This window comes from Diaphorina citri, unplaced genomic scaffold (genome assembly GCF_000475195.1).
Source record: "Diaphorina citri unplaced genomic scaffold, Diaci psyllid genome assembly version 1.1 scaffold1156, whole genome shotgun sequence".
Taxonomy (NCBI): Eukaryota; Metazoa; Arthropoda; class Insecta; order Hemiptera; family Psyllidae; genus Diaphorina; species Diaphorina citri.
In genome coordinates, this window is record NW_007378585.1 from 22,574 (window position 1) to 46,643 (window position 24,070).

General features: G+C 38.5%; 2 protein-coding genes and 3 long non-coding RNA genes across 8 annotated transcripts in view; 2 read left to right on the forward strand and 3 right to left on the reverse strand.

Annotated features, from left to right (window-relative positions):
* Positions 1-1,118: 1,118 nt before the first annotated feature.
* On the reverse strand, positions 1,119-12,043 carry LOC113469606. Its single transcript, XR_003392968.1, has 2 exons — positions 12,002-12,043; positions 1,119-2,213 (listed from the first exon to the last, which is right to left on the reverse strand). It is a non-coding gene; the product is annotated as an uncharacterized LOC113469606 (long non-coding RNA).
* LOC113469605 lies at positions 7,588-8,377 on the reverse strand. The gene is made up of 2 exons (XR_003392967.1): positions 8,274-8,377; positions 7,588-7,812 (listed from the first exon to the last, which is right to left on the reverse strand). It is a non-coding gene; the product is annotated as an uncharacterized LOC113469605 (long non-coding RNA).
* Positions 12,044-15,330: 3,287 nt separating the features above from the next.
* The window catches only part of LOC103514496, a 17,230-nt gene continuing 8,490 nt past the window's right edge, over positions 15,331-24,070 (forward strand). The window contains exon 1 of the mRNA XM_017446244.1: positions 15,331-15,579. Coding sequence (XP_017301733.1) covers positions 15,527-15,579 — 53 coding nt within the window. The 5' untranslated portion in view covers positions 15,331-15,526. The remainder of the gene's footprint in view (positions 15,580-24,070) is intronic.
* Positions 18,707-24,070, forward strand: part of LOC113469607 — a 47,197-nt gene continuing 41,833 nt past the window's right edge. For 2 of the 4 annotated variants that reach the window (XM_026827452.1, XM_026827453.1), the window contains exon 1: positions 18,707-20,118. The gene's annotated coding sequence lies outside the window, so the exon portion shown is untranslated. Of the gene's footprint in view, positions 20,119-20,198; positions 20,374-24,070 lie in introns of those variants that run through there. The other 2 variants (XM_026827451.1, XM_026827454.1) reach the window with 1 other exon arrangement.
* LOC113469611 lies at positions 20,380-21,050 on the reverse strand. Its single transcript, XR_003392971.1, has 3 exons — positions 20,863-21,050; positions 20,732-20,773; positions 20,380-20,601 (listed from the first exon to the last, which is right to left on the reverse strand). It is a non-coding gene; the product is annotated as an uncharacterized LOC113469611 (long non-coding RNA).

The following is a 24,070-nucleotide window of genomic DNA, read 5'->3' on the forward strand; positions in this document are numbered from 1 at the left end:
TAAATATTTATTCTGTAAATAAAGTTTGATCTAATCGTTTAATAAAGTAAAAATGGGTGAAATTTATTTTGTGATTAGGATGCTTGATTTAAAATTAGATCTATTTATTTTTTACCTTTTTTCCCACGAGGGAGACCTCCTTTCAAAAGCTAAAATCCGCCAGGTTTTATGCCACCTCCTGTGTTCTTCACAAGTCACAAAAACCGCGACTCCTTACAAGGCTGGGTGAACCCCAAAACAGTTTAGAGCCCGTTCAAACTTGTCGTTCGTGTCCTGTGTAGTGGGAACACTCTCATTTGATTTACATTGCCTACAGGACATTTTGTGTCGTTCGGAAGAAAAATCGTGTGTAGTGGGAACACTCGCATTACATTGCCTATGCCTACAGGACACTCGATAAAAAATCGTGTGTAGTGGGAACACTCTCATTACATTGCCTATGCCTACAGGACACTCGATAAAAAATCGTGTGAAACTCACGATAAGTGGGAACGGGCTCTTAGCAGTCAAAACCACCAAGTGCCAGATTTGTCAGACACCCTATGACTCTCATGAGTCTCATGTATTTTTAGGTCCGCGGTATTTCGCGTTCATTAGGTTCGAAAACAAACTGGAATTTACTTTTTTTCTAGTTGGCTCTATTTTCAATGGAAATAATCTGTTGATATTGTACAAGTTCTAAAGTCAATCGGACAGCATTCATCATCAGAAAAGAACTATAAGACAATTTCCTTGACGGATGGTTCTTTTCTGCTTAATTCTGTCCAATCTGTCCCGGATTTTTTGCATAATAAGTATAATAACCCACTCGTAGACACCTACATCTTGGAAGGTTGCTGAGAAATTCAAAAATATGCCAAGCAGGTAGATCACAAATCAGATCAAGGCAATAAATAATGAACAAGTACCTAGGAATTATTCTTGGAATTACCCGTGCATCCCCCTCTTACGGGAAATGGTACGAAATTCTATTATTCCCATATTGGTTTCTCCCACTAGGTTTGGCACAGCTTCGCACAGATTTCTCGGAAAGCCAGAGTTCTGAAAAGTGTTCGTGGGAGATACCTGAGAGTACATGGAAATTTGTGATTAGAAGTGGTATGAATGCACTTAGAAGTGGGTGTGAATACACTTCATATATATGAGTACATTAGTGCAATGGAGGAGGCTCCCACGGAATTGCGTGAACAGGAAACGTTTTGAGACGTTCTGGTGGCGTAAAGTTTTTCGTCGAGTAACTGGTATACCACCTACAAAGTAGAAGTGAAATACGTAGAATACTTCCCTTTTAGAAAAAGTCACCTCAGGTACTTTGAGACGAATTGTGATTAGCCCACCAGTTAGTCGGTATTTGGATAACTAAAGCCTGGAACTGTAGACCTTTGGGTAGACCACGTGGTAGGTGGATACAGAATATATTGGTGGTAACTCGCTGTATTTAATAACAGGATTATGTATATCAACGGAAGTTGGAACAAGAGACATTTCCAGCCATAAACGAACAGATAGTGGTTGCCCATAATGATGAACAGTTTTTCCCAAGGTATTTGTTCTCAGAACGGACCAGGCCTGCTTAGAATTTCAGGACAGAAATATCCTCCTATCTCGTAAATCTAACCAAAGTTTCATCAGTCGTACGATATTTGACAAATTACGTTTCAGAAAGCCCATGGATATGAATATGTGGAATGTTTTCATATGAACACATAATATGGCTGAAATGAATGTGATTTCATAATATTAGACACACATTCTCGCTAAACTATGCAAGATATGTGGAGGGGGACTATCTCAGTAAGAGGGGGAGATTGGGTGGGACCCATCCCTCACTCCCAGCGGGGACGGACGGAAAACAGGTGAAAATCTGGCATGGAATTTCTCACACCTCTTGAAAATAAACATGTACAGAATATTTATAAACGATGATGTAAAATCTTTATCACGTCATAGTTTCACTCGTTTCTAATGGTTCATTGAAGTTGAGCAACGTTGCGCCTGATGGGTATCCGAATGACCGTCCGGGCACTCATGCTGGGTGAGGTTAATGTGAGTAGTAGGGTAGCTTTTCGCCGAATGGAGGGTAAAACCCCGTCACTAAAGACCATAGTATGCATCAGTTATACAGTGGTATTAAACCTCTATGAACCATGTTGAAAACCATGGATACCACCTCCCACAAGGGTGCTTCTGCTCAGGTGTACCACAGTCTTTTTCTGAAAGAATACATGAAACCTCTATCAAAGAAATTTAATGTTGGAATTTAAAAAAGTCCTCTACTTGCATATTATTACTTTTCAGTTTTCAGACTTTTCATACCTTTCTGAACTAAATTATTTCCAGAGTCTCTTGAACTAACTCATGTCTGTCATCCCAAAGTCTGTCTGATGGCCGTCTGTCCTCGTTTCCTTGCCGCACAAAGTGTTCCAACGTAAATTCAATTAAAGTCTGTTTTTGTTTTAAAAGACAATCATGACGTGACAAGATTGTTGACACTTTGGACGACGTGATGTCAAAGTCTGTCTGGCCGTCTGTCCTCGTTTCCTTGCCACACAAAGTGTTCTAACTTCCAACGTAAATTCAATTAAAGTCTGTTTTTGTTTTAAAAGACAATCATGACGTGACAAGATTGTTGACACTTTGGACGACGTGATGACCCATCCCGTAGTATGCCTCTCATCAGATGGGCGAGAATAATATACTTTTCAGTTTTCAGACTTATCATACCTTTCTGAACTAAATTATTTTCAGAGTCTCTTGAACTAACTCATGTCTGTCATCCCAAAGTCTGTCTGGCCTCGTTTCCTTGCCACACAAAGTGTTCTAACTTCCAACGTAAATTCAATTCTCGTCTGTTTTTGTTTTAAAAGACAATCATGACGTGACAAGATTGTTGACACTTTGGACGACGTGATGTCTACGACGATATCAAACGGTTGTGACGTCACACCCATGTGACGACCCCAATCACGACACTCCTGTGCCTTTCATGTCCAGTGACCACGTAATAGTTACGAATTTCAAGAGAGTTATATCACTTTGTTCAGTAAGAACAATCAACAAAATTGTTTTAACTCAATTCGGTGTGTCCAAACATAGTCGACCGGCGCCGGCGCGGCAATCGATCGGAAATTAAGCATTGATCGACGAGGTGAATCTATGTCGTCAAGGCAGTGTGAACGGTTCAGTCGACCTCGACATCGATCGATGCGACGCGACGGTTGGTCGACTATGTGTGGACAACTGGACACACCTTTACTTTCCCCATTGACGAGAAGTTAGAGTGATGGATGTCGGATTTTTGGAATGGTCGGAAATTAAAATCCATCGAAAGCATCACTTAGGGGTCTTCATTCGTCAAAAAATTAAAATTAGAAAACATCCCGTCATATTTCCCTCCAGAATGGAAAGGTATAACAAGGAAGTCACAGATTTTCAACCGTGTGAGACATCGCACGATTTCGCTTCACTTTCTGCAATGTTTGTACTATATTGTCATTATTATCAATGATCTCGTTACATGTTTCTATTATTGTTGTTATTATCAATGTTCTTCATGTTTATATTATTGTTATTGTTACGGTATTGTCATTGTTCTTGTTTTACATTTGTATGTGTTGTCTGATTGTCGTAGTAAGAACAATCAACAAAATTGTTTTAACTCAATTCGGTGTGTCCAAACATAGTCGACCGACGCGGCAATCGATCGGAAATCAAGCATTGATCTACGAGGTGAATCTATGTCGTCAAGGCAGTGTGAACGGTTCAGTCGATTTTTGGAATGGTCGGAAATTAAAATCCATCGAAAGCATCACTTAGGGGTCTTCATGCGTCAAAAACTTAATTAAAATTAGAAAACATCCCGTCATATTTCCCTCCAGAATGGAAAGGTATAACAAGGAAGTCACAGATTTTCAACCGTGTGAGACATCGCACGATTTCGCTTCACTTTCTGCAATGTTTGTACTATTGTCATTATTATCAATGATCTTGTTACATGTTTCTATTATTGTTGTTATGATCAATGTTCTTCATGTTTATATTATTGTTATTGTTACGGTATTGTCATTGTTCTTGTTTTACATTTGTATGTGTTGTCTGATTGTCGTGTTGGGTTTTTGTTTGGATTTCAACGAGAGATTAGAGTGTAATGTTCTCTCTGTTTATGTTGTGTGAGTTATCGATTAAAGAGTTTTACGTAGGTGTCTATCACCTATAGCTACTATTTACGTATTTCTCTCCTGCAATCTTACCTTTGTCTTTTATGTGTTTTATGATTGTTTGCTTATTTGTCATTTTACATACAATATCTATCAACGTGGTGGTTGTGGTGGTGGTGTTGTTGTTGTTGTTGTTGTTGTTATTGTTACTTGTTTTGTTGTTCGTGTTGTTTTTGGAGGAAAATTCGGTGCGGCGATAGAAAGAAACAGGTGGACAGGGATTCATAGTAACGTAGGAAATTGACGGATTCTCCTTTTGTATCGTTTATATCTCCATAAATAATGGTTTCTCACAAAATTCAAGATAATGGGATTAAAGAGGACAAAAAGGGGTACTTTTCTATCAGAAGAAATTCAATGGGTTTCAGTGGAAACTTGAAGAAAAATCGAATTGAAAAAATGGTAGTTTTTAAAGAGATACAAAAAAATCTTTTTCAATAACAACAACAACAACAACAACACCACCACCACAACCACCAACAACAACAACAACAACAAAAACACCAACAACAACGGTGGACAAACAATTTTCTCCCACCTGATCGCCTTATTTCCTCCTCCTCCCTTACCACCTGCTCGGTGATTGTTGAACACTGAGATATCTCTGTCCGTCTGCTTGGGACGGACTATCTTTTATTCATGACCTGTTTTATTACTTTTCCGCAACCCCCTGTATGCATCTAATGGTCGTTGGCATGTCACGTCAGTTATCTAATCCATCATCTGAAGACATATTACGACAATTATCGGCCACAGTGACATGACTGTGAAGTTAGCCATCTGCTCTTCAACTGGCAAGTCTCAGAAATGCACCTGGATAGATAGTTTTTTCTATGTAGTCCGCGTAATTATGTATAATTCCTCTCCATTATTTTCTTTTGCAATAGGTAAACATTCTTCTACTTCGGTCACTTCTGTCAATGGAGCAGTTGCATTTGGAAGCGCCAGTGACTAAGCAGAAACCGATACCAAGCAGAAATTGATCAAGAGGAACATCCAAAATCTGTCAAGACAAAACTAAAAAGAATTGTTTACATGGGAAAGAAAATGAAGAACGCAACAACGTTCCTGAAATTATTTTGGTACGTACTTATGTACGTTTTCTTCTTCTTTCTTGGATTTCCAATGGTTTGGTACAGGCGCTACCACGCCACCTAGTGGTTGAGCTAACCGAAACCAGCCTAGCTGGTAGTTTCAAAGGGTTCTCTCTGCATATAATAAGCACAAGGCACAAGTCCTCACGATATTTGACTGCGGTTCAGGACGAGCCAATTAAACTCAGCCTAGCTGTGGCAGTTTCAAAGGGTTCTCTCTGATTTTAAAGATTAAGCACAAGTCCTCATGAGGGTTGACTGCGGTTCAGGACGAGCCAATTAAACATGGCTAGAGATTCTGCCATCAACATTCGGCTACAGCTGAAGCCGCTACTAAAACAACAACGATATAAATAAAAGAGGAGAAATGAGCTTTAGAAGGGGGGAAATCGTCTTATTTAAAAGAATATGTATGTAGGTACACTGAGAAAAAAAAAAAAAAAAATAGAGTGCCGGCAGCCCAATCGGAATATCCTCTCTTTATTCCGCCATCACCATTCGGCTACAGCTGAAGCCGCTACAACAACAAAATAAATAAAAGTAAAAGATGAGAAATGAGCTTTAGAAGGGGGGAAATCGTCTTATTTAAAAGAATATGTAGGTATGTAGGTACACTGAGAAAAAAAAATAGGGTGCCGGCAGCCCAATCGGGTGACTGGGTGCCGGCATTCTAATATTGAACTCTACATATATCGGGAAGCTCGACACTATAATATAGCATTCCAACAGTCTAAATCAGGGGAAGTAACCCAATAATAGAGTTCTTCCAGACTAAACTTGTGGCACCCCGTCACCATTTTTTTTTTTTTTTTTTTTTTTTTTTTTTTTTTGTGTTCGTAGATTTCTCTTTTGTTGAGTGATCAGTTATCTAATCCATCATTTGAAGACATATTATCGGCCACAGTGACATGACTGTGAAGTTAGCCATCTGCTCTTCAACTGGCAAGTCTCAGAAATGCACCTGGATAGATAGTTTTTTTGCTATGTAGTCCGCGTAATTAAGTATAATTCCTCTCCATTATTTTCTTTTGCAATAGGTAAACATTCTTCTACTTCGGTCACTTCTGTCAATGGAGCAGTTGCATTTGGATAAAAAAAAGGAATAGTAATAATAATAAGTAAATAAAAAATCAATGGGAGGTCCATTCCCATGAGTAATATTGCGATCTGAGGATAAAACTTGTAAGCCCTAGGCCGCGGGTTCCATTCCCGCCCGGGGCGGATTTTATCCTGAACGGATATTGTTCGTTCTCGGTACGGCTGGCTTTCTCCTATCCTGTCTTCCTTATCTCTTAGATTTTGGGACGATAAGACCTTATCAGTTACAGTTCCTTCTATCAAACCTCTTTTTAAAAAAAAAAGATGCTCATGTTTTAGCTCTTAACGAGAAAAGCTTTAGTTTTCGTTGATCTGTGAAACGAATACAATATGAATAAAGCAACATGTATACGCAAAAATACGTAGGTAATGGGGAAAAAATACGAGCATGAGCTCCATTTCATTCAAGATTTTTTTTTTTTTTTTTTTTTTTTTGATTCAAGAATCTATCAACAATTATTATTATTGTTGCATGTATTTTGTTTCTGATCTCTGCTATCACTCTTCTGGAGGAATGACCTACAAGGCCTTCCACCTCTTCAATTCCTTCAACCACTGATGTGTTTCTTAGGCTGAAAACAAAGTGAATCGGAAAGCATGGAGTTTTATGCTTTCAGCTCTATGCGGATTGAATTCGGCACTTCCCTCGATCGTCGCGTCGCTCCATTCTACTAGCTCGACTCTCTATACTCTACCTATGCCCTCCGTTCCACTCTGCTGTTAGCTTTATCAGGCCGTGATTTTGTTAAATTCCATCGAAGTCGATCGACTTCGCATCGTCTGGAACTCATATAAAATAGGCAAGAGCAAAGAATTTTGGTGGAATGAGCAAAAAATTTTGGTGAAATGAGCAAAGAATTTTGGTAAAATGAGCAAAGAATTTTGGTGAAAAGAGCAAAGAATTTTGGTGAAAACTTATGGAGTTGAGGTGTGGACGTGTATTTGAGGCGACGCGATGTCTTGTCGAGACAGCCATTGTTCTTTGTCCATCACCATCATCTTCATCTGGTAATACGTTTCAGCATTCATCAGGTCTTTCACATCCTGCAGAAATATAAAAGTCTGGGACGTCCTCTTCTTCCTCAGCACTCTTTCTTCTAGGGTGTGGAGTTGACGAGTTGTGGAAGTATATTTCATTCGATCGTCCGTCGATACGTCGATCGACCAGAGTGTGGACGCTGCTTTCTAGTTGACGTCACAAAGTAGTCTCATCCTCCCATCATCAGAAATTGTTGTAATTATTCAACTAGGTTATGTAGAAGCATGTTACTTATGACGAAGTTTTCAATTGCATAACCTCTCCTTTTTCTTTCCTCCTCTTCTTATTCTTCTTCGTCTTCTCCATCGTCTTCTAATGAATTTACAATGCACATTGCTATTAATAGCATCGCCATAACTTGATACTGAAACATGGTAGCGAAAATTATTCGTACGTATTTTTTTTATTGATGTATTTTTAATCGTGGTGCATTTTTAGAGAGGGTGGCCCAAAGAGCGGACCTACATATTTTTAGGAATATATAGGTACCTTCATAAGTCTAGGATTATTGATCATAATAATGGTTCGAATTTCGAAATAATGTTATGATCTTCATGATCCGAAAATTTGTATTATTTGTTTTTCAAACTACCTAACATGACAAAATCCGGACCGTTTGTGGGGTATCTTGTCCGAAAACGACATCTCCTTTCGACCTTATTGAATTGCAACAATTAGAGATTTATTGCTTGATTTGCATAACCGTTTTTCCACCTATCTAGCATGAATTACTTACTTGCTTTCCTTGTCCAGCACATCTCTCATATCTTGTCTATCCAGAAAAGAGCGGTCTGGATGGCCGTTTCCATTATTTGGAACACTCACCTTACTTTGAACGCAAATTAAATTACTCTTTCTTCATTTCATTCACGTAGAAGAAACCACATTTTCTATTTAAAAAGATGGATGCTGACGTCATAGAATGCTCTGTAATACAAGTCCTGACTAACAAGGCAATAAATAATGAGCAAGTAACTAGGAATTATTCTTGGAATTACCCGTGCATCCTCCTCTTACGGGAAATGTTACGAAATTATATTATTCCCATATTGGTTTCTCCCACTAGGTTTGGCAGAGCTTCGCACAGATTTCTCGGAAAGCCAGAGTTCTGAAAAGTGTTCGTGGGAGATACCTGAGAGTGCATGGAAATTTGTGATTAGAAGTGGTATGAATGCACTTAGAAGTGGGTGTGAATACACTTCATATGAGTACATTAGTGCAATGGAGGAGGCTCCCACCGAATTGCGTGAACAGGAAACGTTTTGAGACGTTCTGGTGGCGTAAAGTTTTTCGTCGAGTAACTGGTATACTACCTACAAAGTAGAAGTGAAATACGTAGAATACTTCCCTTTTAGAAGAAGTCACCTCAGGTACTTTGAGACGAATCGTGATTAGCCCACCAGTTAGTCGGTATTTGGATAACTAAAGCCTGGAACTGCAGACCTTTGGGTAGACCACGTGGTAGGTGGATACAGAATATATTGGTGGTACCTCGCTGTATTTATAAATAACAGGAATTTATCAACGGAAGTTAGAACAAGAGACATTTCCAGCAATAAACGAACAGATGCCTAGTGGTTGCCCATAATGATAAACAGTTTTTCCCAAGGTATTTTTTCTCAGAACGGACCAGGCCTGCTTAGAATTTCAGGACAGAAATATCCTCCTATCTCGTAAATCTAACCAAAGTTTCATCAGTCGTACGATATTTGACAAATTACGTTTCAGAAAGCCCATGGATATGAATATGTGGAATGTTTTCATATGAACACTGGAACTGCAGACCTTTGGGTAGACCACGTGGTAGGTGGATACAGAATATATTGGTGGTAACTCGCTGTATTTATAAATAACAGGATTATATCAACGGAAGTTAGAACAAGAGACATTTCCAGCCATAAACGAACAGATAGTGGTTGCCCATAATGATGAACAGTTTTTCCCAAGGTATTTGTTCTCAGAACTTAGGGAACAGAAAGGGCCTTTCAATTTGGCATGTGCTGGGGTCAGCTAGTAAAGGTGTATTTTCCTTTTGGGAAATGGTTGGAACCGGAAACGGTTCAGTTCTGGAATCTGAATTTTCAACTTCAACAAGTTGGCTGCCGAAGAATATTCTATGAAGTTTACCCACACTGAGAAAAAAATGATGACAGGGTGCCACAAGTTTAGGGTGGAAAAACTCTATTATTGAGTTACTTCCCCTAATTTAGGCTGTTGGAATACTATATTATAGTGTCGAGCTTCCCGATATAGAGTTCAATATTTGAGTGCCGGAACCCAGTCACCGATTCGGCTGCCGGCACCCTAGTTTTTTTCTCAGTGCACAGGCCCCCATTTATGAAAACATCTCGATTAAATGAGAGACAGACTCTTTAATTCTTGGAATTGTCTTATCACACAAATATCAAAATTTCCCTCAGAGGTCCCTCTTTCAGATAACCATTTATAGTACAGAGCGTCCCGTGGCAGCCAACGTGGTCAATCTATCAAGCCAAAAGAGGGGATATTGGGAAAGTAAAATACAACATAGGTAGGTCTTATCGAAGATCGGACTTTGTGATATCCTGATATATTGACAGGTGATATCACCTTTTTAGCTGGAATTTCCTCCGAAGAACCACGTGGCGTTCCCATGTGTCACTATGCTAGATATATCAATCCTACAACTATCCTACACGTTCCTTACCAGTTACATCCGTGGCCGAGTGGGTATCGCACTATGGCATTCCTTTTTACTGGACAAAACCCCAGAGACAAGGCCGTAGTATAGGTTGATCATTAATGTATTCAACACTTGAATAAGTATATTTTAATAAGTAGCTACTAGGGAGTTTGGTACTAGAGACGTTCTATGATTTTTCCTTGTTCACTACCTAATACTTTTATCGAAATTCAAAATTGAATTAATTAGGTAGGTGATTACACTTACGTAACCATAGTATATCAATCATTTTTCATCATATGTAGGTATTACTCATAAAACTTTTTTTTTTTTTTTTTTCATCATAAATGGCTCATGTTAACTCATATGTTTTCTATCGCTACAGACGAGACGTTAGCGAAGCGAGTTTGGCGAATCATCGATTATGAATTCCTACCACTATGAGGGTATTCTGACGTCACTACTTACCATGACGTACCTATGTCCTATTAGTCCTATATTTACAATGGTCTCCAGAAGTATATTAGGTACAGTGACGATGAACGAGGAAAAAACGTAGATGGAGACCGAAACATTAGGTACTCATATTCAGTAGGCACCGATACCTGTAATTACTTACTTATTGCAGATATGGTCATCTTTAGACATGATCTGGGGAAATTGCCGTTTTGAGGATGTCGGATGATGTTTTTAGCTAGATTGTGTTTTACTACCTGCACTAGGTATCCATGGTAGCTACCCACTCTTTTTATTATTATTACTCTTTTTTTTTCATCATAAATGGCTCATGTTAACTCATATGTTTTCTATCGCTACAGACGAGACGTTAGCGAAGCGAGTTTGGCGAATCATCGATTATGAATTCCTACCACTATGAGGGTATTCTGACGTCACTACTTAGCATGACGTACCTATGTCCTATATTTACAATGGTCTCCAGAAGTATATTAGGTACAGTGACGTTGAACGAGGAAAAAACGTAGGTGGAGTCCAAAACATTACTCATATTCAGTAGGCACCGATACCTGTAGGTAATTACTTACTTATTGCAGTTATGGTCATCTTTAGACATGATCTGGGGAAATTGCCGTTTTGAGGATGTCGGATGATGTTTTTAGCTAGATTGTGTTTTACTACCTGCACTAGGTATCCATGGTAGCCACCCACTCTTTTTACAAACAGAGGATGTTTTGTTGAAATCTTTGTTTATAAGTTTGCTTATAAAATTTCCGCTCTGGCTGGGATTCGAACCCAGCACCTCCAGATTGAGAGTCAGTGCTCCTGACCACTCGGCCATAGAGGTGGTCTTACCACCTACTCGGTGATTGTTGAACACTGAAATATCTCTGGCCGTCTGCTTGGGACGGACTATCTTTTATTCATGACCTGTTTTATTACTTTTCCGCAACCCCCTGTATGCATCTAATGGTCGTTGGCAGTCTATGTCATAGATCTATCAACAATGTATGTATTTTGTCTCTGGTCTCTACTATCACTCTTCTGGAGGAATGACCTATAATCGCTAAGGCCTACCAACTCTTCAAGTCCTTCAACCGTTCTTACTGATATGTTTCATAAAATTGATATCAGCTTGAGATTTCACTGGATAAAATGTCTCGTTTAAACGAAAGTTGAGTCGATGGAATTCGATCGACATCGAATCGCTTGGAACTCATTTAATGTAGATGTAGAGTTGTTCATAGTTTCCTTTCGCAATTTCCCCTCTCCTGAAGCTCTTTTTCCCTTTTCCTGTGATATCACCCTAAAAGAGGGGAAACGAACTTCAGAGAGAGGGAGAAAATAGGGACATTGCGAAAGGAAAATACGGCTTAGGTGAAATCGAAGGATTTTGGTGGAATTAAAACAAAAGTTATTGTGTAGAGTTCATTACCTCCTAAAGGCATCGCATTGTAGATCCAGCCATTGCCCTCTGTCCATCCCCATCATCTTCATCTAGGAGTTTCAGCATTCATTAGGTCTTCCACATCCTGGAAATATGAAAGGCTGAAACATCCACTTGGACTCAACATTCTTCCTTCAAAGATGTGGAGTTTGTGGACATGTATTAGAATCGACGTCGATCAACCAGAGTGTGGACGCTGCTTTCTATTTGACGTCACAAAGTAGTCTCATCCTCCCATCATCAGAATTTGCTGTAATTATTCAACTAGGTTATGTAGAAGCACGTTACTTATGACGAAGTTTTCAATTGCATAACCTCTCCTTTTTCTTCTTCTTCTTCTTCTTCTTCTTCTTCTTCTTCTTCTCCTCCTCCTCCTTCTTTCTTCTTCGTCTTCTCCATCGTCTTCTAATGAATTTGCAATGCACATTGCTATTAATAGCATGGCCATAACTTGATACTGAAACATGGTAGCGAAAATTATACGTACGTATTTTTTTTTTTATTGATGTATTTTTAATCGCGGTGCATTTCCAGAGAGGGTGGCCCAAAGAGCGGACCTACATATTTTTAGGAATATATAGTAGGTACATTCATAAGTTTAGGATTATTGATCATAATAATGGTTCGAATTTCGAAATAATATTATGATCTTCATGATCCGAAAATTTGTATTATTTGTTTTTCAAACTACCTAACGTGACAAAATCCGGACCGTTTTTGGGGTATCTTGTCCGAAAACGACATCTCCTTTCGACCTTATTGAATTGCAACAATTAGAGATTGATCGCTTGATTTGCATAACCGTTTTTCCACCTATCGACCTATCTAGCATGAATTACTTACTTGCTTTCAGTGTCCAGCATATCTCTCATATCTTGTCTATCCAGAAAAGAGCGGTCTGGATGGCCGTTTCCATTATTTGAAACACTCACCTTACTTTGAACGCAAATTAAATGACTCTTTCTTCATTTCATTCACGTAGAAGAAACCACATTTTCTATTTAAAAAGATGGATGCTGACGTCATAGAATGCTCTGTAATACAATTATATGAAATTAATAAAGATAGGGAAATTGTGAACACAAGTCAGTTTGTTTACATGGGAAAGAAAATGAAGAACGCAAAAACGTTCCTGAAATTATTTTGGTACTTATGTACGTTTTCTTTTCTTTTCTTCTTCTTCTTCTTCTTCTTCTTCTTCTTCTTCTTCTTCTTCTTCTTCTTCTTCTTCTTCTTCTTCTTCTCCTCCTCCTTCTTTCTTCTTCGTCTTCTCCATCGTCTTCTAATGAATTTGCAATGCACATTGCTATTAATAGCATGGCCATAACTTGATACTGAAACATGGTAGCGAAAATTATACGTACGTATTTTTTTTTTTATTGATGTATTTTTAATCGCGGTGCATTTCCAGAGAGGGTGGCCCAAAGAGCGGACCTACATATTTTTAGGAATATATAGGTACCTTCATAAGTCTAGGATTATTGATCATAATAATGGTTCGAATTTCGAAATAATATTATGATCTTCATGATCCGAAAATTTGTATTATTTGTTTTTCAAACTACCTAACGTGACAAAATCCGGACCGTTTTTGGGGTATCTTGTCCGAAAACGACATCTCCTTTCGACCTTATTGAATTGCAACAATTAGAGATTGATCGCTTGATTTGCATAACCGTTTTTCCACCTATCGACCTATCTAGCATGAATTACTTACTTGCTTTCAGTGTCCAGCATATCTCTCATATCTTGTCTATCCAGAAAAGAGCGGTCTGGATGGCCGTTTCCATTATTTGAAACACTCACCTTACTTTGAACGCAAATTAAATGACTCTTTCTTCATTTCATTCACGTAGAAGAAACCACATTTTCTATTTAAAAAGATGGATGCTGACGTCATAGAATGCTCTGTAATACAATTATATGAAATTAATAAAGATAGGGAAATTGTGAACACAAGTCAGTTTGTTTACATGGGAAAGAAAATGAAGAACGCAACAACGTTCCTGAAATTATTTTGGTACGTACTTATGTACGTTTTCTTCTTCTTCTTCTTCTTCTTTTATCCTGATTCTATTGACTCTTCTTCTTATCTGGGGGTTTTCTGATTTTGTTATTCTTGCTATTAATACGTACGTATAAATACGTACGTATAAATCAGAAAACCCCCAGATAAGAAGAAGAGTCAATAGAAGCGCCAGTGACTAAGCAGAAACCGATACCAAGCAGAAATTGATCAAGAGGAACATCCAAAATCTGTCAAGACAAAACTAAAAAGAATCCTTCCTTCCATCCTTCCTTTTCTTCCTCCCATCCTTCCTTCCTTCCATCTTCCTTCCTTTTCTTCCTTCCTTCCTTCCTCCTTCCTTCCTCCTTTCTTCGTTCCTTCCTTCCTCCTTCCTTCCTCCCTTCCATCTTCTTCCCTTCCTCCCTTCCTTCCTTCCATCTTCCTTCCTTCCTTCATAGTGAAGCAAGAAATCTTAAGTGATTGAATTTGTACAGAACTTCGTTCTGACCACATGCACGTAAATGTCAATAGCAAGAGGGTACACAATATCACGACAGAAGTCACTGAGGGCAGTCGACCTTGTCGGGGAGACTGAAAGGCTATGTCTATGTAGGTATGCTTCCATTCCGAAATGAAAACACACATGTAATTTCATACGCTATTTCGGACATAAAAAGGTTTTCATTCTATTTTCGTATCTCCATTTAAGTATTTATGATTTCATTATGGGACATTATTATTTTCAGTAAGTTAGTAGTATGTAATACCTATATGTACCTAGCTGTAGCCTGTAGCCAATAACAAATATTCCGTCGATATATCGTGTCTCCTGTCTACAATAAAATTCTGAAATTGATTAATATCTAATTTTATGTGCACCACCACTACACCATCTGCCTCGGTGGTGTAGTGATCAAGACGCTCGCCTGGTAAACAGGAGAGCGTGGGTTCAATCCCTTCTGATATGTGTATTCAAAACCAGCTGAGTGTGTATTTAATTATACAATACCATTTGCCTTGTTTAAGAAAGAGAGCTCACAATTAGGAGATGTTCCGCGCCGTTTGGAAAACGATTAGATGGCGCTAAAAATTTTGGATCCAAAGATCCTGGACTGCTAACAGAAATAATGGGTGATAAGAATGATAATGCATGAATAATAATAGGTTTCAGATAGTAATAATGATCATGGAATAACTAATAATACGAAATACATAATAGATAAATAATACGTAATTAAGAGGTAATAATGATGGAATAACTAATGCATAATACGAAATACATAATAGATAAATAATACGTAATCGTGTCTTTTACTGACTTTATTTGTGAAGTATAGATTTACCTACTGTGTCTTACTGACTTTTTACTTTTTTTGTGAAGTATAGATTTACCTACTGTGTCTTTTACTGACTCCTTTTTTGTGAAGTAGGTTTATAGGCGTATTATTTACTGCATGACTTTTGTCAATTTTTCTTAGTGAAGTAGGTTTTGTAGGTTCAAGAAAATGAAGACATTGAAGACGTACTTTTTCGTGATCTGTTTGGTGTTCGTGACGCGGTAAGTTTGGTGTTTTATGTGTTTTTAGAAACGAATTTATGCCAGCCCTAGTTAGCTTGGATGGTGGCGCGTCTGCCTTGTAAGCGCTAGGCCGCGGGATCGATTCCCGCCCAGGGCGGATTTTATCCTTATAGGATAATCTTCTGGCTTTCCTCCTATCCTGTCTTCCTTCTTTCTTCGATTTCGGGACGATAAGACCCTAGCAGTTACAGTTCCCTCTGTCAAACCTCTTAAGAAAAAAAAAAAAAAAAAGATCTAAAAAACAAATTTAGGTCTAAAATGAAGACCTGAATGAGCTTTTCCCACCTTTTTTCTGAAACTAGATCTATGTACGTATGGAAAATTAAAATCTCTAAAGGTACTCGAAATAATTTTATCCATTGACCAACCTCAGTGGTGCAGTAGTTAGTACGGCGGACTCGGATCAAGTTCGTACAATTTAAAGAAATGTAATATTTGGAGAACTAATAAAGTAATTATTCTTTCTTATACCAACTTACCTATTAATTTCATCTTTTGTACGCATTTGCCAAAATTTGAGCACAAAATCGCGATCTTCTCAATTACGCCCCTTTCATTTACGAGGGACGATCTGGGTGACTTTTATTTTTTTTTAATTAGTACCTCATAAGCACTAAAGGTGCCATTTTGCCCCGTGTTCCCCGTGCGTTATTTTAGTGCCTCGCTTAGGCCGACAGTTAAATGAAGTAGTTATCGGAAATTGATATATAGTATTACCCAGTTGATATGCCTTGTAGATAGAGGAGCAATAAATTTAGATTAGGTACATACCTACATATGTTCACGCTATAATATAGGTTTTAGTTTGAACTTAATTACCTACATATATGTATGTTCACGCTACATAGGTAGGTAATTAAGTACAAACTATAAAACCTATATTACTATATTAGGTGTTGGAACGCGTGCATTATTGCATTATCGCCTCACTTACCATGTTGAAATGTAAGCTGAAAACTCACAGGGAACCAATCCATCAAATACTTGACACCGAAAAATCAGACCGAAAACACCAATCACTTTCCTATACTATTATAGGAGTATTTTAGGTCAGGAAATTTGTTTTAAGAGTTTTGACAGAGGGAACTGTAACTGCTATGGTCTTATCGTCCCGAAATTGAAGAGAGAAGGAAGACAGGATCGGAGAAAGCCAGCCGTTCCGAGAACGAACAATATCCCATCAGGATAAAATCCGCCCCGGGCGGGAATCGAACCCGCGGCCTAGCGCTTTAACTTCACTTTTTCTCGGAAGAATCTTTCTCCGCGTAATTAAGTACTAAGTAGCCATAACAGTTAGCTAAAACTGCAGCCTAACCTGGGGCAAACCTAGGTACCTATCTACTAATTGGCAACAAAATCAGAAAACCCCCAGATAAGAAGAAGAGTCAATAGAAGCGCCAGTGACTAAACAAAATGTAAATAGGTACTTTGTATCAACACAGATTAGTAGGGACGTTTTGAATCATTCTCTGACGCACGGAGACAATTGGCTCATAGGTTCTAGGATTTTTTTTTTTTTTTTTTTTTTTTTTTTTTTTAAGGTTTTTAAAGAGGGAATTTGAACTGCTTTTGGTTTTTTCCCTATTCTTCAAAAATATTTAAAAGATAAACGTAAAAGTAACCAAAACCCTCATTCTTTTTTCTTTTTTTTTAAGAGGTTTGACAGAGGGAACTGTAACTGCTATGGTCTTATCGTCCCGAAATTGAAGAGAGAAGGAAGACAGGATAGGAGAAAGCCAGCCGTTCCGAGAACGAACGTTATCCCATCAGGATAAAATCCGCCCCGGCTAGGAGATCACTTGGATTGTTCTATTCTACTGCTGACGTCCAAACGAGCAGACCAAAATGTCACATAGGGAATTAGGGAACAGGAAGGGCCTTTCAATTTGGCATGTGCTGGGGTCAGCTAGTAAAGGTGTATTTTCCTTTTGGGAAATGGTTGGAACACGAAACGGTTCAGTTCTGGAATCTGAATTTTCAACTTCAACAAGTTGGCTGCCGAAGCATATTCTATGACGTTTACCCACAGACCATCATATATGAAAACATCTCGATTAAATGAGAGACAGACTCTTTAATTCTTGGAATTGTCCTATCACACAAATATCAAAATTTCCCTCAGAGGTCCCTCTTTCAGATAACCATTTAAAATACAGAGCGTCCCGTGGCAGCCAACGTGGTCGCGCTATCAAAGAGGGGAAATCGGGAAAGGAAAATACGGCTTGGGTCTTATCGAAGACCGGACTTTGTGATATCCTTAGATATTGACAGGTGATATCACCTTTTTAGCTGGAATTTCCTCCGAAGAACCACGCGCGGCGTTCCCATGTGTCACTATGCTAGATATATCAATCCTACAACACTATCCTACACGTTCCTTAGTTCCTTACCAGTTACATCCGTGGCCGAGTGGGTATCGCACTATGGCATTCCTTTTTACTGGACAAAACCCCAGAGACAAGGCCGTAGTAGAATTTTGATAGAAGACATTGTAACATTTGAATAAGTTATTTTGCCAATAAAATTACCTATTATTGTTATTTGAAAGTAATACCCTGAAGTTCCTCTCTGTCTGTCCAAGTTTATGAGTAACCACCCTTCAGGAGAACATCTTCCCCCAACTGTGTGATGGTGAATCCCCCAAATGCTAATCAGCTAATCACAATCGCTTCCACTGCCGTCCTTTCGCCACAGGGGGGGTTCGGGTCCCCGAATAAGGCCCTGCCCAGAGATCCCGATTCCCTCTAATGAATCTTGTGTCGATCCTGGTATCCCTGACATTTTTGGACGAACTTCATTTTTCTTCTTTACTGTACGTCAGACTCCGTGGGGTCGACGGGGCTCGGCCACCCTCCACTTCGAGCTTTATTACTTTCTATTACTACAGTATAGCGAGCTATATAAGTAATGAAAGTATTGCAATCGGTCCAATTTGGACGAAAAATTGGCAGCCTCTGCTAACCAAACTTGATTCCGGGCCTGCAGCATGGTAATTGGGTTTTTAGAGAAAATAATGCCACTGATGCCATCACCACAATGTAAATATTGAAAGAGTTGATAACAGTGATAAGGGCTTGTCAAGATAAAATGGAATAGTGATAGAAGACTAACATAATCATGTAGATTTTACGTCGGAGACCTCCTGTGCTAGATACAATTTAGAAATCGTAGAGCCCTATATCTCCATAATTTTCCCTTATCAAGTGGAAGATTCAAATGTTGTCAAGATGTCAAGTGATTTCAAATTTTGTCAAGTACATAATTTCGAGAGAGAAAAACCATCTGATTATATCAGTTTTTTGCCACCAAAAGAATTGTGTCAACCGTGGGAGACCAGAGAAGAACACCTACATGGATCGTATAAGAGATGATATATGTGATGTACGAGCTATTTAGAGAAGAAAAGGATAGCCGAAGATCTAACCCTAACAATATTGATGGTTATATCGTAAGCTAAGCCTTTTGAAGCGAACGTTATATCGCCAACAATTACCCAAACAAAAATGTTGTTAGGGAAGTGAATGGAGAAGGAGACTCCCTGTTACCAACCAATCAATGGATTTTCTTTTAACCCCAGAGAGAGAGAGAGTTCTTGTCCATCTTTTGTAGAAAAACCTGTATACATGTGAGATGCATTCCCTCCGGACAAGAGCAGTTATTGTCCTAACGTGAGGATAGTCGACGGCCGTCGATCGATGTCGACTGAGCCGTCCACACTGCCTCGACAACAAAGATTCTGCCGTCGATCGACGGCAGTCGACTATGGTTGGACACAGCTTTAGATAGCTTCAGAACAATTTCAGCTACACAGTCCTTTCAAGCTGGAAACTCAGGTAAGGCTGCGGTTTTACTGGATCAGATATTCTGTCTATGACCCGTTTTGTGGTAAATACAAACATCGTGATACAAGAAGGACGAAGGTATCCATAGGGGTGATGGAAAGTAAAAACTCTTTCAATCTGAGAAATACATCCCACATCACAAAACCATTGCCGCGACGCGCGATGGTTGAGTAAAAAAGTTTCATTTCATTCAGTATTCTTCTATCGCTAGGATAACTCACACGTATAACGGTGCTATGTCAGAGAAAATTTACCTTTCGTCACGAAAAAACTAAACAATCGCGAATTCTTTGTGGAAATATCTACTTTTACGAAAAATTACTGTTATTTCAGATGTTTTTTGGTTAAAATAGTTTATCGTTTTGCAAATTGGTGTTAATTATTTATTATTTTAATTGTACCTTGAAATAATAGGTCTTGTTTTTACGTACATTTTAACACTTTTAGTTTTAATAGTATATTATTGAAGTTTTAAAAGAAAAGTAAACTGGCTACCTGCTAACGCTATTAGATAACATTACACTGAATTTAATATTTAATTTAATACGACAACAAGTACCTCCAACACTGTTGACAATAATTTATTGTACCTAGTTAATTTTGTAACAATTTCCACCTTTGGCATTTTCTTTTTTGAAGAAGCTTTTGTTGAGTTCCTGAGCACCATTGGCTAAAGGTAAGTTGAGTTGGTACGGGTGCCTAATATAAGGGTTCTAAAAACTGATTTGGTAACTCTACAAAAGATTGCATACTATTACTATTAGATAACATTACACTAAATTTAATATTTAATATAATACGATTATAAGTACCTCCAACACTGTTGACAATAATTTATTGTACCTAGTTAATTTTGTAACAACTTCCACCTTTGGCATTTTCTTTTTTGAAGACGCTTTTGAGTTGAGTTCCTGAGTACCATTGGCTAAAGGTAAGTTGAGTTGGTACGGGTGCCTAATATAAGGGTTCTAAAAACTGATTTGGTAACTCTACAAAAGATTGCATTGCAGCTTACAGCATTTACATTTTTGCAGTCATCGATCATGTACCGGCAAATAGAATACTTAAGATACGGCGTATAATACCCTATCCCAACAGGCAAATAAAAGACTGAAGTAGCCGGCAAACAATATTTAAATTCTGCTCGAACAATAGCTACCTCCAGGATCATGTACCGGCAAATAGAATACTTAAGGTACGGCCTAGGTATAATACCCTATCCCAACAGGCAAATAAAAGACTGAAGTAGCCGGCAAACAATATTTAAATTCTGCTCGAACAATAGCGACCTCCAGTACTTTAGTGGTCAAGGGCACTCAAGGCTAAAGCACCTTAAAAAGAAAGTCTTCAAGTCCCAAATTTCTTTGTTTCCACTTCCACTCCAAACTTCAACCGTTATATCAGTTGAAAACTAAAATACCTTAAAAAGAAAGTCTTCAAGTCCCAAATTTCTTTGTTTCCACTTCCACTCCAAACTTCAACCGTTATATCAGTTGAAAACTAAAACTTGGGCCACTTCAGGAGGTTCGATTTGCGAAGTTTTTCTTCTTCTTCTTCTTCTTCTTCTTCTTCTTCTTCTTCTTCTTCTTCTTCTTCTTCTTCTTCTTCTTCTTCAAGGCTAAAGCACCTAAAAAAAGTCTTCAAGTCCCAAATTTCTTTGTTTCCACTTCCACTCCAAACTTCAACCGTTATATCAGTTGAAAACTAAAACTTGGGCCACTTCAGGAGGTTCGATTTGCGAAGTTTTTCTTCTTCTCCTCCTTCATCTTCTTTTCCTTCTTCATCATCCTTCCTTCCTCCCTTCCTTCCTTCCTTCCTTCCTCCCTTCCTTCCTTCCATCTTCCTTCCTTCCTTCCTTCCATCTTCCTTCCTTCCATCTTCCTTCCTTCCTTTCTTCCTTCCTTTTCTTCCTTCCTTCCATCTTCCTTCCTTCCTTCCTTTCTTCCTTCCTTTTCTTCCATCCTTCCTTCCTTTTCTTCCTTTCTTCCTTCCTTCCATCTTCCTTCCTCCCTTCCTTCCTTCCTTCCATCTTCCTTCCTTCTTCCTTCCATCTTCTTCCCTTCCTCCCTTCCTTCCTTCCTTCCTTCCTCCTTCCTTCATAGTGAAGCAAGAAATATTAAGTGATTGAATTTGTACAGAACTTCGTTCTGACCACATGCACGTAAATGCCAATAGCAAGAGGATACACAATATCACGACAGAAGTCACAGAGGGCAGTCGACCTTGTCGGGGAGACTGAAAGGCTATGTCTATGTAGGTATGCTTCCATTCCGAAATGAAAACACATCATGTAATTTCATACGCTATTTCGGACATAAAAAGGTTTTCATTCTATTTTCGTATCTCCATTTAAGTATTTATGATTTCATTATGGGGTTCAAGTCCAAGTCAAGTCATGAAATTTATGAAGGAACAACATTTGTGACAAGCATTAATTGCTTAACACATTTGAAATTTATGAAGGAACAACATTTGTGACAAGCATTAATTGCTTAACACATTATTTTTGATACAGGAAACTATAACAACGGAGATACCTAGGTATGTCCCGAAATTGAAAAAAAAAAAAAAAAAAAACTCATCGAGAACATTTCCTCGTATGGAACAATATTTGTGACAAGCATTAATTGCTTAACACAATATTTTTGATACAGGAAACTATAACAACGGAGATATATTATGTCCCGAAATTGAAAAAAATTAAAACTCATCGAGAACATCGAACCCTCGACCTAGCGCTTACAAAGTAGGAGTGCTCTCACTGAATCTTTGCAGTTTGAAATCGCCGCTTCCTCGGGCCCTACCAGCTCGACGCTATAGTCTGTTGTTATTAGCCTAAGTTGGCAAAAAAAAAATCCTTTGATAATGTCCCCTTTTGCATAAATTTTCCCAATCGAGACGTCCCCTGGTATGAGTAACCTGATCGACCAGATGGACCGTATTTCGTATCCGAGAGATGTCAGACATACTATAGCATGGCAAGCGGCATGCTACAACATTACGAATACTTATTGACGTCATCACGGAGTGGATGAAACATTATTATTAAACCCTCACTCCTTTGATAATGTCCCCTTTTGCATAAATTTTCCCAATCGAGACGTCCCCTGGTATGAGAAACCTCTGATCGACCAGATGGATCGTATTTCGTATCTGAGAGATGTCAGACATATTATAGCATGGCAAGCGGCATGCTACAACATTACGAATACTTATTGACGTCATCACGGAGTGGATGAAACATTATTATTAAACCCTCACCATCATCTCCAGCCAACGTAAATAATAATAATAATAATAATACAGTAGAAACTCGATTATTTCAACAAATTGGGACCGGGAGTAGTTGAAATGATCGAGGTTAAAATGATCACGGCCCTTACAATGAAAGGTTAAATGAGGAAAAAAAATCTGTATAACATTCGTACGAGCAAAATAAATGCGCCGCAGCCAAAAATCTGTTCACAGACCACTAATGGACTAATGCAATATGCTCATTTACATAACTCTTTGCCGGTAGTAAATTAACATTGTAAGACGTTTATTTACACGTTTAAACCCTAGTGTAGTTTACTACATGTTGACATATGGTTTCAGAAGAAACTCGATTATTTCAACAAATTGGGACCAGGAGTAGTTGAAATGATCGAGGTTAAAATGATCACGGCCCTTACAATGAAAGGTTAAATGAGGAAAAAAAATCTGTATAACATTCGTATCTAGTACCTGCTCTCTGTAGCTAGTACACGTGAATATGTAGGTATTAATATACATAATTTGCATCAATGTTTGTCCTCTGATTTGGGTGTGCGACTTCTCTCTTCCAATTTATATGAATTTTTCCTCGATTTTTTTTGTGGCATATTTTTTCTCTATCTTATTAGCAATAAAACTATCACAACTTTGGTGGCATTACGAATGTGAATAAAATTAATGTCTTCCAATTTATATGAATTTTTCCTCGATTTTTTTTGTGACATATTTTTTCTCTATCTTATTAGCAATAAAACTATCACAACTTTGGTGGCATTACGAATGTGAATAAAATTAATGTTGGAATTTCCTGATTGTAAAAATTGGGATTGGTCAAGGAAATACCGCGTATTTCCGGATTATACAGGGTGTATGGAAAGAGACTTTTCAATTTCTGTGGTTCAGTTTGTAAGGGGGTTACCGTCACTGTATAACTGCTTTTTAGTGACGGGTATCCAGCAAAGCGGGAAAGTGTTACTGGCGTTTGATGCCACATACAATGTTAAAGTTACAACCTTTAATATAAAGCCACAACCTCTAACTAGGACTTGGTGTTTTGGGCCTTAGAGCTCTAAAGAGTGCAAGAAGTAAATGCGTTACTACGCTTTGATTGAAAAATGAATGCTCCCAAATAAAACCCAAAAACAACTGCAAGGGAATCCCTTGAGGGACTCATTATTGGCTTTAGCCTCAGAGGGCCCCTGGTTAAACAGTAAATGGCCTCAGGGGGGGGCGGCAAAGCCCCAGGGTGGGTGGCAAAGCCCCAGGGAGGCGGCTAAGCCCCAGGGGGGCGGAAAAACCCCAGGAGGGCGGCAAAACCCGATGAAAAATTTGACGTTTTTTAAAGTCAAATATCTCCGGCTAAACTTAACCGA